The following is a 19,061-nucleotide window of genomic DNA, read 5'->3' on the forward strand; positions in this document are numbered from 1 at the left end:
TGGATCTATTTCTTACTTACTGGTTAATGTCAGGCAAGTCACATTGCCACTCCATGCCTCAGTTTCCAAATCTGTAAAATGCACTGTTTGACCTTGAAGACATCACTAATTATAAGTGCAGATGATTCTTTCATCCTCGTGCTACCGTTGATAGAGCTTGGGCATGAGAGTTAGATAGAATTGGGTTCCAGTCTAAGATTGGCTTATTTACTCACTGTAACCAAGTCACTTACCTAAGCTTCCATTTTCTAACATGCAAAATGGATGCAACAACATCTTACTTAGAAAAGGTTTCATGAGAACTAAGTGAGAGAATGTATGAGAAAGCACCTTGCCATGTGCTTGGCATATCATTGGTGCTCAGTAAACAGAAGTGGTTTCCACATCATTATCCTGATTAACGCAGTATTTTCCAGATGATTCGAGTGGGGGTTGTTCACCTCTGCCTTCTTCACTACCCCTTCATTCTCAAAGGGGTGAGGAGAGTGGAAAATACAACCTCTGCATTTGAATTCCCTGCCTTTCAGCTAATAATGGTGTCCAGAGTTTTGCAAACTTTGTGGGAAGAGATGATAATTAATGACCAATATGGGAATATCAGAACATTTTAATCTCTTACCCCCACCCCTGCCCCACAGAGGTGATGGTAGCTACCATGTATTGGGTGCTTACTATTGGCCAAACACTTTGCATTCTTCTTGTTTAATCCCCATGAGATTAAGTACTATGATGATTCCCATTTTAAACTGGGTTATAATTGCAGTTCTGCCAGTTAGTGTATATGTGTCACTGGACAAATTACTTAATCTCTCTGACCCTCATTTTTTTCATCTGTAAAATGGGAATGTATTTGAGAAGTGTTGTTACAAAGATTAATGACAGCACATGCAAAGAAACTGGCACTTTGCCTGGTTCCTTGTACACACTCAATAATGATAGTTATCAATATAAACATCATCATTCTTATAGTACACATGCTTTAGAAATCAGGCTAACTGCATTTTAAGTCTAGGCTCTACACTATCTTTATGGGTGACCTAAGCAAATTTATTACTTAGGGTTGGCTGTGAAAGTCAAACAAGGGGAATTCACTTGCAGCATAAGCACAGTGCCTAGGCCATAGAAAGTATTTTTAAAATGGTGACAGTCAATGCTATTATCACTATTCCCTTGGTTCCTATTCTTGGAAAGAGCTTCATTCTCATTGCATACTATTTGCTAGGCTTCTATTGGCTAATGAAAGTGTGTTACAGAAAGGTTGGTGCAGGTATATCCTTAAGGACTTCTCCAGGCTGTGATTGGTATCAAGACAACTTTCTTTTCTAACTAGTAGATATTGTTTCTTCCCCAAAATGTGCATCTTTCTTTGGATGGTTTTGAAAGGAAGAGACGTATTAATAAAAGAAGAATCCAGAACATCAATTAGCTTCATTCCCCCTATCCCATGTTATCAACAGCCCCTTCCAACATTAAAGAGTTAGAATGGGGCATAGCCCAAATACCCCAAAAGATTGGGAGAAAGATTAAAGTTGAAGTTATAATAGAGAAGATAGGATTTAACAAAGGAGTATGACTGCTGAATCTTACTGATACTTCTTTTAGTCTTTAGTGTCTTAGCTAGAAGTAAAAACCAAAAATTGTGGAATTGTAACCCATAGCAGACTTTGAAATCTGCTCTACAACTAATCGTTGCAAGTGTGCTTTGAAATCATTCCTTTTTTTTACATATTTATTTTTTCACAATAAAAAGTATTTTTAAAAAAGAAGCTAGGTTGGTCTTTCACTTAAATCACTAACAAAATTTCATCATTTTAAGTACTACTTTAAAGACACGTCTCTTTGAGTCAATAAGGAAGCAATTCAATTTGGTTTAAACTGGAAGTCATTCACCTGTGCTATCTGCTAAACTGCAATACATGAGACAAATGTAGTTTAGGATGTCAGAACAAAATAAGAATTGGGGGACCATGTGCTTTTAAAAAGGGAGCATCTGAGATGCTTTGGCATTTCTCAGAGATGGGAGAGGCAGAATAGCAAATTCCAGACTTTGACGTTGAATAAACCAGGTTTAAATCATGATTTCACTACTTCCTAGCTCTGTGATTTTAAGTAACTCATCAAATATTCATAGGGCACCTCTAACTAAGGGGTGGGTCTGGAGGCAGGACGACCCTCAGCAGACTCTGCAGGAACCCAGGGTTTGATCCAAGACCATGGGACTGGGATTGGAGAGGAGGGCATAGAAATTAATTATAAAAACAGCTAATACTGAGTGGTGCAATGGTGGTTCAGTGACAGAATTCTCGCCTGCCATGCCAGAGACCCAGGTTCGATCCTGGAGCCTGCCCACACTACACACACACACACACACACACACACACACACACTCACTCTCACACACACAAGCAGCTAATACTTATTGAGCACTTACTATATATGTGCCAGATGCCCGGAAAAGTTCTTTGCATGCTGTTGGGGATTAAAACATGCCCCCAACAAATGGCATGTTCAGGTCCCAATCCCTGGTCCTGCAGGTGTGTAATAGAAACTGTGAAGATGTTATTAGTTAAGGTGTTATTAGTTAAGGTGTTCCCAAACTGAATGAGGGTGGACCTTAATCCATTATGGCTGAAGTCCTTATAGGCAAAGAAATTGCACACAGAAAGAGCAGCCACAGGGAGCAGCCAGAAGCTGGAAGTCAACAGTACCCGAAGGAGAAAGGAGAAGATGCTGCCACGTGCACTGCCACGTAACAGAAAAGCCAAGGACCAAGGACTACAGGCACCCAGACCCCAAATGCCACAGCCTTTGATGAGAATGCATTGCCTTTCTGATGCCTCAGTTTTTAACTTCTCCTAGTCTCAAAACCATAAGCCAATAAACTCCCATTGTTTAAGCCATCCCTTGTATGGTATTTGTTTTACTAGATGGGAGACTAAAACACAAACATTATTGATTTAACATTTACAATAACTCTATGAGGTAGCTACTATTTCTACCCCCATTTTATTATAGATGAAGAAATTGAGGCACAGAGAAGATTAAAAATATATATGTCCATAGTAACAAATCCAGGATTTAAACTGAAGTATCAAAACTTCAACACCTGGACTTAACAGTAAAGTGTCAATAGACACAGTCCAGGCGGTGACATGCCAAGGCGAGGGAAATGAGAGCCAGGGAGCATCCCACCTTAGTTGCATTCAATAAGACCATGTGTTATCTATAGAGAAGTTTACAACAAAATACTAAAACCGAATAAAAGTTAATTTTCTTTTTTTTATCGCCATGAGCCATGGATTCTGAAAAGTAATAAAATACTCCTTCCTATCAGAATGGAGTACATGCAATATCCGCCTTCCCTTGGTATGCCGCTGGGTTTAGGGACCATTTTGGACCACTCAAAGCCACTTAGATAAGCAAGATAGACACCACTCTGCCGTTTGGGTGTGTCTGCCCTTTCAATCCTGCCTGGCATTTTGTACTAAGACATTAGTCTCCTCTGGGTGACCTTCATTAGAAGGCAGTGAGTTGAGCAGAACCCAGATAGTGTGGGATACATGTGCCCAGGTCCAGATGGCTACTTTTCAGCATATGAACCATAACATACAAATTTCTTGCAGCTTTATCCGCAGAGGACTTGGCAAACAAAATCAGGAGAGGCAGAAGTAAATTCCACCATCTATGTGAAATACCTGTTTCTAGACCTAATTTCTCCCCAGATCTCTGGACTTACAAACCCAACTGCTTATCTCTATTTGAATGCCTAATACCCAAATTAAATATAAGATGTGCAAGAACTGATCACAGGGTGGGTCATGGTGGCTCAGTAGGCAGAGTTTTCGCCTGCCATGCAGGAAACCCAGGTTCGGTTCCTGGTGCCTGCCCCTGTTAAAAAATAAAACCAAAAAAACCCAACCATATATGTCTTACCTTTATGTTCTGGCATGGAAAGCAACCTGTCCACTCTGACCAGGGGCTCAGTCGGCAGGGAACTTCCTTAGGGGTGGAACTTTGATCAGCCCGGCTTACTCTCCTAAAGAGAGGAAAACCACTGCATCAATTTTGAGGTAGCAAATTTAAGCAAAAAAGAAATCTGTGCATATTTTCTTTCCAGTAAAAGCAGTTTGTAAGAAATGATGAATGAACAATTATTGCTCCTACTACATACAGGTATGGTGCTAAGGGGTTCATATAAATCATTTGTTTTAATCCTATAACAATTCCATGAGAAACAAATTACTCTAATTTTAGAAAGATAGGTACTGAGAAGAACTAACATATTTTGAATAGCTAGACTAGCAGAAAGCTCAATGTATAAGAGCATGGAGAGGTTAGAAGACTGAGTTTGAGTCTTAACTACTTACAGACTTCAAAAACTTGAGCAATGTAGCTAACATACATCTTTATGCTACATCTCCTCCATCTGAAAAATTGTGTTCATAATAAAATTACGTATTAGAATTGTTGACAGTACGTTAAAGTGCTTGGAAAGCTGGCTAATAATTATGAAGTATTCATTAAAGATTGCCTTTTACTATTAAATGCTGAGACATTACATTATCTCATCTAACCTTTACAGTGATTCAAGGAAGCAAATATTATTAGCTCTATTTTTAAGAAAGCCAAGATTCATAAAAGCTAAGTGACCACTCAGGTCATGAACCAGGTGTGACAGAGGCAAGATTTGAACTAGTTGGTTTGATAATTAAACTCATTTCCTGCCCCTCATCCAGCTGCTGCCCCGCCCCCTCCTTTTACAAATCAGAAACCAGAAATGTGAGGGTGAGAAACTTGCCTGAGGTGATACACATGAAAAGGAAGAACTGGTCTGTCTCTAAGGCCAAGTTCTTTCTATTGCCCCACGCTGCCTCCTCAAAGCTAAAAAATGTGCCCAAGCTCACTGAGGGAGAGGTGGACAAGCCACAAGCTGGTCTGGCCCCAAGCCTTAGTTAGCTTCTTTCCACACCACCATAGCTGCTGCAGCGTCAAAGCCTGCAAAGCCTGCTCAGTTCAGTGGGCAAAGGAGGAATGTTAGGTATTACCGTGAGAATTTCCACCACCTCTGAGAACCAGGCAGTCTCTGCTATGATGAATGGTACAGTTCTCTCTCTAGTGTAGAAAAGAAAAGGAGGGTGGATGGGCTTCAAATCTCATGCTGTGACTTTTTTTATCTATATGCAGTAAACTGTGGCTCTTAATGAGTGATGATCCCTAAGTTGAAACCCTAGTCAGAGCAGTGGGAGAGTCAGGAAAATGATGTTTATTTTTAACACTTGGTCTCAGGACCCTTTCACACTTTCTCTCAAAAATGAAGACCCCAAAGAGCTTTTGTTTAAGTGGTTATAATTATTGATATTTACAGTATTCAAAATCAAAGCCAAGAGAGATTTTTAAAGTATGTATCAGTTCAGTTTTAAATTGAAGCTATAATAAACCCATTACATGTTACCATCAATAGCAGTCTTAATAAAAATAAATTTCTAAATAAAATAATTAGTAAAGGGCGGGCAACAGTGGCTCAGTGGCAGAGTTCTTGCCTGCCATGCCAGAGTTCAATTTCCAGTGACTGCTCATGTTAAAAAACATATATATTTTTATATATAAATATATATATATATATATTAGTGAAAAGAGTGACATTGACATTTTTGCAAATCTCTTTAATGTCTGGTTTAATTTAAGATGAGATTCTCATTTCTGCTACTTCATTCAATCTGTTGCCATATGTTGCTTTGTTTGAAGTCTATGAACAAAATCCAACTTCACACAGTCATAGTTGAAAAAGGACAGAGTGCTTTAATAGTTTTTTTTTTTTCGGATAAGTGTGGCTATTCTTCTTTGATACTACACCAAAACTCAACAAGTAGTAATTTCTTAAATGTTAAGTGCAATGTGGAATCTGGAAACATCAGTGAATTTTCCATATTCTCTTAAATTAAAATCCATTGGTCCATCTACAGTTTAAATGGTGTCTGTACCCATACATGATTTTTGTAACATCAGGCATTGGTGATTTAGAAAATAATGCCTCACTAAGTTATGCATATCTTTCAAATACTGACAGATTTCACTAAATATTTTTTTAATTCATTAATATCACAAGTAATTTCATCAAGCACTTGGTGATAGATACAGGTTTCCCAAATTTTTAATTTTCTTTTGAAAACTCAAATTTTATCATTGGTAACAAATGGTATTTGCTTTCCTTGAAGTGATAACTCACTTTGTTCATCAAAAGACAATGTCTCCTAAATTTCTAAGCTTGAATAACCAGATTCTCTGGCAGTTATTCTGTCAAGTAAAAATTATTTTACATGAAAAAAGTGGCAACTTTGGCCTAAAACTCTAAAAATTGCTTTTTCTCAAGACAACAACCATATTTCAGCAAGCAGCAAAAATTCTTTATGCATTTTTCCCATCCTGCCACAAGGAATATTGAAAAGAAATGTACTCAAGAATTGAGGTTTAATAAAATTAACAATTTTTACTGTTTCAAGAAGGTCTTTCTTAAATAAAACTTGTATTTTTCCTTTGAGTTTGGTGCCACTGCCTTGATTTGTGTCCAAACACTCTTAACTAGCATCGCCTTTGCATGATTCATGCAAATTTAAACATAGTGGAAAAGGCAAATAATGTCTTAGTGTTATCATGAAAATGTTTTTGACCTTGCAGACCCCCTGAAAAGACCCTGAGGACTTCCTGGGGGTCTGCAAACCATAGTTTGAGGATTGTAAAATGAGGCTGTTGTGCAAAACTAGACCTAACAACCACTCAAAGGATACTTCAGTACCCAGCTCACAAATTCCTCTCTACCTCAATTCCTGTTAGCTTACTGAGAGACCTTATCCTACCTATAAATGAGCCATTCAACACTCTGTCCTCTCAGTTGCTCCTTTTCCTCATCTCTGATGACCTTCGTTCCACCATCTTCCATGGTCTCACCCTCAACCTTCTTTCTCTCTGATACAGCTCTTCCTCCAAATCACTAATTCAGGAGTACCCTGTGAATAGCTGTATAGGGGCTCCACAACCTCTTCTCCTTCTGCCCTATAAGCTCAGTGATTGCCAAAGCATTTTTCTTTGACCTCACATTGGCCTTCTTTCATTTGACAGCTGTTTCTCCCCATGATGATTCCTTCCTATCTTTGTTTCCCTTTATAATCAATGTTAATTCCAAGACCCATCATTTAAAATTCTTAACTATATCCTAAATGGGTCCCACTGTTCCCTCAATCACACCTACCTATAAAACACAACCCTGAATAAATCAAATGATCAAATTCTTTAACTGGTTAACTCCTAGGTAATTTTCAGTCTCATCCTAAACATCAGCTCCTTAGGAGAACATTCCCTGATCCCCAGATTGTTTAGATCCCTTACTACCTATGCTTTAGGGAATCTCTGCACTTCTTCTTAATGTTTAATTATCAAATTCACAATATTTGGATAATTTCTGTCTTCTCTACCAGATTGTAAGCTCCATAAAGCAGGTACTGTCTGTATGTATGCCACTGGAATCCCAGTACCTATCATGTGCCCAACAATGAAAGGTAATCAATAAATAAGGAAGGAAGGAAGAAAGGGAAGGAGGGAGGGAGGTAGAGTGGAAGGGAGGGAGGAAGGGAGGAAGGAAGCAGGGAAGGGACACAAAGAAAATGATTTCTGGGAAATAGGCAGTGACATTGTTTAGAAAATTATTCAAATCTGATTCCCAGTTAGAATCCAATTAATTAATCCCAGCATCTAAACATTAAGATGGCTCAAAGTTTGGTCTACATGTTTGATATGTTTGAAGTGTAAGAACATGAGGACAGAGAATGATTCTAATCATCAGAAAGTGGGAGAAAGAAATAGGTGAAGGTTTGGGGGCATAAGGTGACTCCAGCAATAGTTCTGCATTTCAGTATAGAATTGTCAACTTAATGTCATTATAAGCCCATGAGACTGAATTACAATGTCAAAATGGAAGGAAACAGCATTAATGGATGGAAGCAAAAGCTTAAAGCAGTGCCGTGTTGCTGCAAAAGCTTTGTGACATGATGTCTAGACAGAGACACATACACTAATGCTATCACTGAGGCAAAACTAAAGAAGAAATGCCTGGACCATTCATTCATTCAGTCATTACAGGGCTCCAACCTTTTAGCCAATACCAATATGACCAATGTTTTCTCTTATTATTCCAATGAATTTTCAAATGTAACTAATTTTTGCTGATTATAAAAAGAAAATATTTCCATTAAAGAAAACACAGAAAAGACAGTAAAAGAAAAAATATCCCCCAGTTCTATCACAATTAACATTTTGTTGTATTTCCTTCCAATTCTTATTTTCATAGGGTAGTTGAGGCCAAACTGAGTATTTCACTTTATATCCTGATCTGCCCATTTAATATTATAGTAGTAATGTAAGCGATTTATAATAGCTGCACATTGTTCTCATCTCCTCAGATTGAAGAATTAGATTATTGAGCCCCAATTCTTCTGCATTATAAGTTATTTACCAAAGATATACCCTGTATGTGAGATAACTGAGTTAGGATAGGAGTGATTTTAAAGCTGATGACAAATATTGTCAAATGGTTTTCCAAAACAGCTGTATCAATTTTTCAATTACTTAAGGAGCCATTAATAAATCTGTGGCCTAGTAAATCTTGGCAAATATTTTTAAAGCATCTCTCAGCTACAGAAAATCTACTCAATCAGCAAGACATTTAATATAGAGCCACTGGGATTCGGAGTCTTTGATTCTAGTTTTTAGCTTGCCTTTAACTTTATGCACTACTATGAGCAAATTGCTTTAAACCGTCTGGGTTTTTAGTTTTTTATCTGTAGAATGAGGACAAGTCAATATGACACTAGTGCAGGGCTTTACTAGGTACACTCCATGGAGTATTAGGGTGTGGATGGAAGAGAAGAAAAGTTCCGTGGTCAAACACATTTGGATAAATTGCATACAATGTGCTATTTTGGGAGCTTTAAGGTGTCCAACAATGTAATAAAGGCTGGGAGAAGCCCTGCCTTCTAAATTTGCTTAACTCGACATTTATTCCCATTTTTTGAACACATATCCTTTTTTTCCTAGTGCGACATCCATAAGACTATACCGAGGGAAAAAATGATGTTAAGGAAGAGGTTTTAGACAGTACCAACATGCATTTGAACCTAGATTCTACCATTTACTAAACCTAAATTTTCTTATAGCTGAAAAAGGGGGTAATAATATATTACAAGACTATTTTGAATACGGAGTGAGAGCCTGTACCTAAAGCTCAAGCATAATGCCTGGGATCCATGTTTAGTTTCTTCTTCCTCACCTCCTTGACTCCACACATACTTATCAAACCTCTCGGTCTTCATCAAAAATATGTTGGAATGTCTACTATGGATAAGGCTGTGGACTGGTGAGATACCACCAGTATGCCTTTTTCATTTGGGTGGCTGTTCTAGTTTGCTAGCTGCTGGAATGCAATATACCAGAAATGGAACGGCTTTTAAAAAGGGGAATTTAATAAGTTGGTAGTTTACAGTTCTAAGGCCGAGAACATGTCCCAATTACAACAAGTCTATAGAACTGTTCAATCAAAGGCATCCAAGGAAAGATACCTTGGTTCAAGAAGACCAATGAAGTTCAGGGTTTCTCTTCAAGTGAGAAGGCATGTGATGAACACAGTCAGAGTTCCTCTCTCATCTAGAAAGGCACATGGCGAGCACAGCATCATCTGGTAGCTTCTTCTCCTGGCTTACTGTTTCATGAAACTCCCTGGGAGACATTTTCTTTCTTCATCTCCAAAGGTTGCTGGCTGGTAGACTCTGCTTCTTGTGACTATGTCATTCTGCTCGGCTCTCTCTGAAAATGTTTCCTCTTTTATAGGACTCCAGTAAACCAATTGAGACCCACCCAAATGGGGAGTTACCTAATCCAGCTTAAAAACCACTCTTGATTGGGTTACATCTCCAGAGAGATGATCTAATTACAGATTCAAACAAACAGCATTGAATAGGGATTGTTCTGCTTTTATGAAATGGAATTTTGATTAAAACATGTCTCTTCTAGGGGACATACATCCTTTCAAACCAGCACAGTGGCTAATTTGGCAAAAGGCCTAAACTCGGAGTTGAATATAGAGTCTACATGTCAAATGCTTGACCCTTGAGTGTAACCACCTCAGCAATTTAGAAAATAAAATCATTAATTAGCTACAAATCCTAGGCTAGGAGCTCAGAAGTCCTAATCCTGATAACTACCAAAGAGATATCCTAATATGTAGGCTCAGGTCGTATTCAAGGCTGTCATTAATTATATAATCTTGAGCAGCCCCATTCAGTTACATGGAAATTATGTCATGAAACTGAGGTATTTTAAATTTAACTTTGAAAGTGCTCAGTCTCTAGGGACATCCATGTTGCTAAATCCAGTGGAAAGTTTTCTGTCTTTGTCTCACTTGCCCTCTGCTAACTGTTATTTCCTTCTTGAAATTTTTCCTCTCTTGGACTTCCTCAGCACCACACTTCCTTGTTCTCCTCCTGCCTCTGTGTCCAGCTCTCTTTGACTTCTCTGAATCCTGGAATTCTTTGGGGTACATTCTAGCCTCACTCCTTTTCTTCTTTACTTTCTCACCCTCAGGGAATGTGTTCATTTCTTTGGTTTCATATGCCATCTATGCTAATGCCTGCTAAATACAGACCTTCTGTGCTGGTTTGAATCTGTGGTGGACCCCAGAAAAGCCATGTCCTTTAATCCTCATTCAATATCGCTAGGTGGGAGCATTTTGATTGTTCCCATGGAGAGGTGACCCACTTAATTGTGGGTGGTAACTTTTGAATATGATTTCCATGGAAGTGTGTCTCCACCCTTTGAAGGTGGGGCTGCTTCCTGGAATCCTTTACAAGAGGAAACATTTTGGAGAGAGTCTCTTTTTGTAGAGTCGCAAGAAAGCCAGCAGATACTGCCATGTTTGCCATGTGCCCTTCCAGTTGAGAGAGAAACATTGAACGTCATCGGCCTTCTTGAACCAAGATATCTTTCCCTGGATGCCTTAAATTGGACATTCCTATAAAATTGTTTTAATTGGACATTTTCTCGGCCTTAGAACTGTAAACTTGTCACTTATTAAATTCCCCTTTTTAAAAGCCATTCTGTTTCTGGTATATTGCATTCTGGCAGCTAGCAAACTAGAACACCTTCTTCAGAAGAGCCTCTGAAATCCTGCTTTGTTAATCCAACTGCCCATTTTTTATCTCCACTTAGTTGCCTCTCATACATGGAAAACTTAATGGGTCCAAAACTAAATTTTTATTTGTTTCCTTTTAACCAGCTCCTTTCTTAATTCTATCATCAGTGAGTGGAACTACCACAGGGTTTGGTTGCTCAAACCAGGAATCTACCTTTTTTTTGGCATGGGCAGGCACCTGAATCAGACCCAGGTCTCCGGCATAGCAGGCGAGAACTTTGCCTGCTGTGCCACCATGGCCCACCCTCTACCAATTATTTTTAATTCGTTCCTTTCTTCACCCCCATATTTAATCTTTTGGAAATTTCTGTCAATTTTACCTTCAAAATGTACCTCATTTTTTTTTCCTTCTGCCTATCTCCCCTGTCACCATCCTAATTCAAGGCGCCCTTATCTCTCATCTAGATAACTACAACAGCCTCCTGTGGGCTGAGAACTTCACTTTCCTCTAGTCTATTCTCTTGCTAGCAACTAGGATGGCTTCTTTAAATTACAAATCAGATAATACCACTCCTGTAATAGTCCTTCCAGTGTTTTGTTTTCTTGCATTGACCGGACATAGACCAAAACCCACTTTCCTCATCATGATAACCAAAGCATGCTGTGTTCTCTCCCCTGCCCACCTCGTTCACATCCTCTCGTGCCACAACCCCCAGTTCTTACGTGGCTCCCATCCTCCAGTTCCGTAATATGACAAATCTATCCCGTGGTCTTAGCACATACTGATCTCACCACCTGCAAAACTTGACCTCTGCTCTTCTCCTTACCAGCCCTCACATTTCAGCTCAAATGTCACCTCCACAGGGAGGCCCTCCCTAACCAGCCAAACTTCAGCCTATCCTCTATCAAAGGGCCCAATCTGTTTCCTCCACAGTGTTTATCACAATTTCTACTGAAATTTTTTTGTTCACATGTTTATTGCCTGACTCCACCACTAAATTGTAAGTTCAATGAGGAAAGGGACTTTAACTGTTTAGTTCACTCCCTAGCAACCATCACCATATCTGGAATATTGAATGAATGAGAGAAGTATTTACTGTGTGCCAAGTCTGCAAAGAATTCTATACAGAACTTTTAGTTCTGAGCACGTGCCAAGCTCTCTTGCATTGTTTGCATAATAATATTTTCCTTCACATAGAATTCAAATCTCAACTCATTCATCTGGCTGATTCTCCAGGGTTCAGCTAAGTCTCATTTCCCCCAGATGCCTTTCCTTGACCTGCCTGCCATATGTTACCTCTATGTCCAAGTACGTAAAGTTCCTCACCCTTCACTTCCGCCCTAGACTGTAGATCTGGAAGAGAGGGATCATGACTTTATCACTTACAATTGTATCCTAGTACCAAACACAATACCTGGCATGGGATAAGCAATCAGTGAAGTTTTTTCATATGAATATATGATCTCATTTAATCTTCTATTATCTCATTTAAATTTAACATGAGCCCTGTGGGCTAGGAGTAATTAACCCCATTTTATAGGAGAGTGAAACAGATTCACAGGGAGATGAACTATGTTGCTTAAGTTTATATAGATAGTAAGTATCAAAGCTGAGATTCAAACCAAGGCTGTTTGACTTCAAATCCTATGCATTTACCAGTATTTCAAGACATACCATGAAGGATTCCTGACAAAGAGAAATGCACATAAAAATAAAATTATTTTCTTACAGCTTAACATATGCCAGGCACTGTACTAAGTTCTTTTTGTGACCTCTTTTAACTCCTGACAATAACCAAATATATATATGAGAAAATGGAATCTTGAGGAATTAAGTAACTTGCCCAAGTTCTAAAGCCAGGACTTAAACCCAGGTTGATCTCACTCTCAAGTCAATTTTCAATGGCACTTGAAATACAGCTAAAGATTAAGTATCCTGAAAAAAATCTCCATATTCACATGACTCACTTTTGCATCACGTCCACTATTCTCATTCTTTATATCAATTAAAAATTCATGTTGAGCTTTTCTCCGCCGGCCCGCCGCGCAGCGCCCACGCCCCGCAGCAGCCGACCCGCCCACCCTCCTCTCCCCTCTTCCCCCTCCTGCTCCGGCGGCTCTCCAACCACCACCGTGCCCTCTTCTGCCTTCACCGGCTCCTCCGCTACCAGCCTCGACAGCCTTGCCACCCTCACCTTTCCTCCTCCAGAACAGCTACTAGGGGAGTGGAGACAATACAGAGCAGCTCCCGGAGCCACGACAGAGATCAAAGGGACGGCGTACCCCATCCTGGAACGGCGGACTGTCTGGGAGAACCAGCTCCGGTGAGATCACCAACGGGCGTGGGTTTTCCTGGGCGGGACGGCAAGCGGCTGGAGTCCCTCCCTTCCTCCTTCCCAGGCCAGCTGGCAGAATTGGGCAGGTGGTCCCCTTGGGCCGCGGCGGCTGGCACCCCCACCACGCGAGGCCCCCTGCACCAACTGAGAGAGTTGGGTCAAAAATCCCCAGACTGCGGAGAACGGTGACCAGGGGGTCCCTTCCAAACACGTGACTCCCCGGTCCGGCTGGGAACAGTGCACTCTCCCGGGCTGCGACAGCTGGCGCCCTTCCGCCACGCTTGGCGCCCCGGGCCGACTAGGAAACTCTGTCGGGCGCTCTCCCGTGCTGCGGCGGCCAGCGACCCTCCCTGTGTTGGACCCCCAGGCCAGCTGGCACTCTTCCAAGACACTTTGGCTGCCAAACCTCCCCTACGGCGAGAGTTTTCCAGAGTTAAAGGACCCACAGCAACTTTTACCGGTGGAGCCTGTAGACAAACGTGTGCCACGAGCGCCACCTACTGGGCAGGATAAGAAAAACAGAACCCAGAGATTTCATAGAAAAATTTTTCAACCTGTGGGGTCCAACACCCAGGGAAATCTGACTAAATGCCCAGATGCCAGCAGAAGATAACGGATCATGCTCAGAAAATTGAAAATATGGCCCAGTCAAAGGAACAAACCAATAGTTCAAATGAGATACAGGAGCTGAAACAACTAATGCTGAATATACGAACAGAAATGGAAAACCTCTTCAAAAACGAAATCGATAAATTGAGGGAGGACATGAAGAAGACATGGGCTGAACATAAAGAAGAAATAGAAAAACTGAAAAAACAAATCACAGAGCTTATGGAAGTGAAGGATAAAGTAGGAAAGATAGAAAAAACAATGGATACCTACAATGATAGATTTAAAGAGACAGAAGATAGAATTAGTGATTTGGAGGATGGAACATCTGAATTCCAAAAAGAAACAGAAACTATCAGGAAAAGAATGGAAAAATTCAAACAGGATATCAGGGAACTCAAGGACAATATGAACCGCACAAATATACGTGTTGTGGGTGTCCCAGAAGGAGAAGAGAAGGGAAAAGGAGGAGAAAAACTAATGGAAGAAATTATCACTGAAAATTTCCCAACTCTTATGAAAGACCTAAAATTACAGATCCAAGAAGTGCAGCGCACCCCAAAGAGAATAGACCCAAATAGGCATTCCCCAAGACACTTATTAGTTAGAATGTCAGAGGTCAAAGAGAAAGAGAGGATCTTGAAAGCAGCAAGAGAAAAACAATGTCACATACAAGGGAAACCCAATTAGACTATGTGTAGATTTCTCAGCAGAAACCATGGAAGCTAGAAGACAGTGGGATGATATATTTAAATTACTAAAAGAGAAAAACTGCCAACCAAGACTCCTATATCCAGAAAAATTGTCCTTCAAAAATGAGGGAGAAATTAAAACATTCTCAGACAAAAAGTCACTGAGAGAATTTGTGACCAAGAGACCAGCTCTGCAAGAAATACTAAAGGGAGCACTAGAGTCAGATGCAAAAAGACAGAAGAGAGAGACATGGAAAAGAGTGTAGAAAGAAGGAAAGTCAGATATGATATATATAATGTAAAAGGCAAAATGGTAGAGGAAAATATTATCCAAACAGTAATAACTCTAAATGTTAATGGACTGAATTCCCCAATCAAAAGACATAGACTGGCAGAATGGATTAAAAAACAGGATCCTTCTATATGCTGTCTATAGGAAACACATCTTAGACCCAAAGATAAACATAGGTTGAAAGTGAAAGGTTGGGAAAAGATATTTCATGCAAAAACAACCAGAAAAGAGCAGGAGTGGCTATACTAATATCCAACAAATTAGACTTCAAATGTAAAATAGTTAAAAGAGACAAAGAAGGACACTATATACTAATAAAAGGAACAATTAAACAAGAAGACATAACAATCATAAATATTTATGCACCGAACCAGAATGCCCCAAAATACGTGAGGAATACACTGCAAACACTGAAAAGGGAAATAGACACATATACCATAATAGTTGGAGACTTCAATTCACCACTCTCATCAATGGACAGAACATCTAGACAGAGGATCAATAAAGAAATAGAGAACCTGAATATTACTATAAATGAGCTTGACTTAACAGACATTTATAGGACATTACATCCCACAACAGCAGGATACACCTTTTTTTCAAGTGCTCATGGATCATTCTCGAAGATAGACCATATGCTGGGTCACAAAGCAAGTCTTAACAAATTTAAAAAGATTGAAATCATACACAACACTTTCTCAGATCATAAAGGAATGAAGTTGGAAATCAATAATAGGCGGAGTGCCAGAAAATTCACAAATACATGGAGGCTCAACAACACTCTCTTAAACAACAAGTGGGTCAAAGAAGAAATTGCAAGAGAAATTAGTAAATACCTAGAGGCGAATGAAAATGAAAACACAACATATCAAAACTTATGGGACGCAGCAAAGGCAGTGCTAAGAGGGAAATTTATTGCCCTAAATGCCTATATCAGAAAAGAAGAAAAGGCAAAAATGCACGAATTAACTGTCCACTTGGAAGAACTGGAGAAAGAACAGCAAACGAATCCCAAAGCAAGCAAAAGGAAAGAAATAACAAAGATTAGAGCAGAAATAAATGAAATTGAAAACATGAAAACAATAGAGAAAATCAATAAGACCAGAAGTTGGTTCTATGAGAAAATCAATAAGATTGATGGGCCCTTAGCAAGATTGACAAAAAGAAGAAGAGAGAGGATGCAAATAAATAAGATCAGAAATGGAAGAGGAGACATAACTACTGACCTCACAGAAATAAAGGAGGTAATAACAGGATACTATGAACAACTTTACGCTAATAAATACAACAATTTAGATTAAATGGACGGGTTCCTGGAAAGACATGAACAACCAACTTTGACTCAAGAAGACATAGATGACCTCAACAAACCAATCACAAGTAAAGAGATTGAATTAGTCATTCAAAAGCTCCCTAAAAAGAAAAGTCCAGGACAAGACGGCTTCACATGTGAATTCTATCAAACATTCCAGAAAGAATTAGTACCAACCCTCCTCAAACTCTTCAAAATAATTGAAGTGGAGGGAAAACTACCTAATTCATTCTATGAAGCCAACATCACCCTCATACCAAAACCAGGCAAAGATATTACAAAAAAAGAAAACTACAGACCAATCTCTCTAATGAATATAGATGCAAAAATCCTCAATAAAATTCTAGCAAATCGTATCCAACAACACATTAAAAGAATTATACATCATGACCAAGTAGGATTCATCCCAGGTATGCAAGGATGGTTCAACATAAGAAAATCAATTAATGTAATACACCACATCAACAAATCAAAGCAGAAAAATCACATGATCATCTCAATTGATGCAGAGAAGGCATTTGACAAGATTCAACATCCTTTCCTGTTGAAAACACTTCAAAAGATAGGAATACAAGGGAACTTCCTTAAAATGATAGAGGGAATATATGAAAAACCCACAGCTAATATCATCCTCAATGGGGAAAAATTGAAAACTTTCCCCCTAAGAACAGGAACAAGACAAGGATGCCCACTATCACCACTATTATTCAACATTGTGTTGGAGGTTCTAGCCAGAGCAATTAGACAAGAAAAAGAAATACAAGGCATCAAAATTGGAAAGGAAGAAGCAAAACTATCACTGTTTGCAGATGATATAATACTATACGTCGAAAACCCAGAAAAATCCACAACAAAACTACTAGAGCTAATAAATGAGTACAGCAAAGTAGCAGGTTACAAGATCAACATTCAAAAATCTGTAGCATTTCTATACACTAGTAATGAACAAGCTGAGGGGGAAATCAAGAAACGAATCCCATTTACAATTGCAACTAAAAGAATAAAATACCCAGGAATAAATTTAACCAAAGAGACAAAAAACCTATATAAAGAAAACTACAAAAAACTGCTAAAATAAATCACAGAAGACCTAAATAGATGGAAGGGCATACCATGTTCATGGATTGGAAGACTAAATATAATTAAGATGTCAATCCTACCTAAACTGATCTACAGATTCAATGCAATACCAATCAAAATCCCAACAACTTATTTTTCAGAAATAGAAAAACCAATAAGCAAATTTATCTGGAAGGGCAGGGTGCCCCGAATTGCTAAAAACATCTTGAGGAAAAAAAACGAAGCTGGAGGTCTCGCAATGCCGGACTTTAAGGCATATTATGAAGCCACAGTGGTCAAAACAGCATGGTATTGGCATAAAGATAGATATATCGACCAATGGAATCGAATAGAGTGCTCAGATATAGACCCTCTCATCTATGGACATTTGATCTTTGATAAGGCAGTCAAGCCAATTCACCTGGGACAGAACAGTCTCTTCAATAAATGGTGCCTAGAGAACTGGATATCCATATGTAAAAGAATGAAAGAAGACCCGCATCTCACACCTTATACAAAAGTTAACTCAAAATGGATCAAAGATCTAAACATTAGGTCTAAGACCATAAAACAGTTAGATGAAAATGTAGGGAGATATCTTAAGAATCTTACAACTGGAGGTGGTTTTATGGACCTTAAACCTAAATCAAGAGCACTGAAGAAGGAAATAAATAAATGGGAACTCCTCAAAATTAAACACTTTTGTGCATCAAAGAACTTCATCAAGAAAGTAGAAAGACAGCCTACACAATGGGAGATAATATTTGGAAATGACATATCAGGTAAAGGTCTAGTATCCAGAATTTATAAAGAGATTGTTCAACTCAACAACAAAAAGACAGCCAACCCAATTACAAAATGGGAAAAAGACTTGAACAGACACCTACCAGAAGAGGAAATACGGATGGCCAAGAGGCACATGAAGAGATGCTCAATGTCCCTGGCCATTAGAGAAATGCAAATCAAAACCACAATGAGATATCATCTCACACCCACCAGAATGGCCATTATCAACAAAACAGAAAATGACAAGTGCTGGAGAGGATGCAGAGAAAGAGGCACACTTATCCACTGTTGGTGGGAATGTCAAATGGTGCAACCACTGTGGAAGGCAGTTTGGCGATTCCTCAAAAAGCTGAATATAGAATTGCCATACGACCCAGCAATACCATTGCTAGGTATCTACTCAAAGGACTTAAGGGCAAAGACACAAACGGACATTTGCACACCAATGTTTATAGCAGCGTTATTTACAATTGCAAAGAGATGGAAACAGACAAAATCTCCATCAACAGAAGAATGGCTAAACAAACTGTGGTATATACATACGATGGAATATTATGCAGCTTTAAGACAAGATAAACTTATGAAGCATGTAATAACATGGATGGACCTAGAGAATATTATGCTGAGTGAGTCCAGCCAAAAACTAAAGGACAAATACTGTATGGTCCCACTGATGTGAACGGACATTCGAGAATAAACTTGAAATATGTCATTGGTAACAGAGTTCAGCAGGAGTTAGAAACAGGGTAAGATAATGGATAATTGGAGCTGAAGGGATACAGACTGTGCAACAGGACTA

At 39.2% G+C, this 19,061-nt stretch overlaps 1 protein-coding gene across 1 annotated transcript in view; it reads right to left on the reverse strand.

Annotated features, from left to right (window-relative positions):
• C8A (complement C8 alpha chain) overlaps positions 1–19,061 on the reverse strand; it is a 76,521-nt gene that overhangs the window by 43,959 nt on the left and 13,501 nt on the right. The window contains exon 2 of the mRNA XM_077149518.1: positions 3,934–4,036. Within this exon, the coding sequence (XP_077005633.1) occupies positions 3,934–4,036 (103 nt within the window). The remainder of the gene's footprint in view (positions 1–3,933; positions 4,037–19,061) is intronic.

This window comes from Tamandua tetradactyla, chromosome 2 (genome assembly GCF_023851605.1).
Source record: "Tamandua tetradactyla isolate mTamTet1 chromosome 2, mTamTet1.pri, whole genome shotgun sequence".
Classification (NCBI taxonomy): Eukaryota; Metazoa; Chordata; class Mammalia; order Pilosa; family Myrmecophagidae; genus Tamandua; species Tamandua tetradactyla.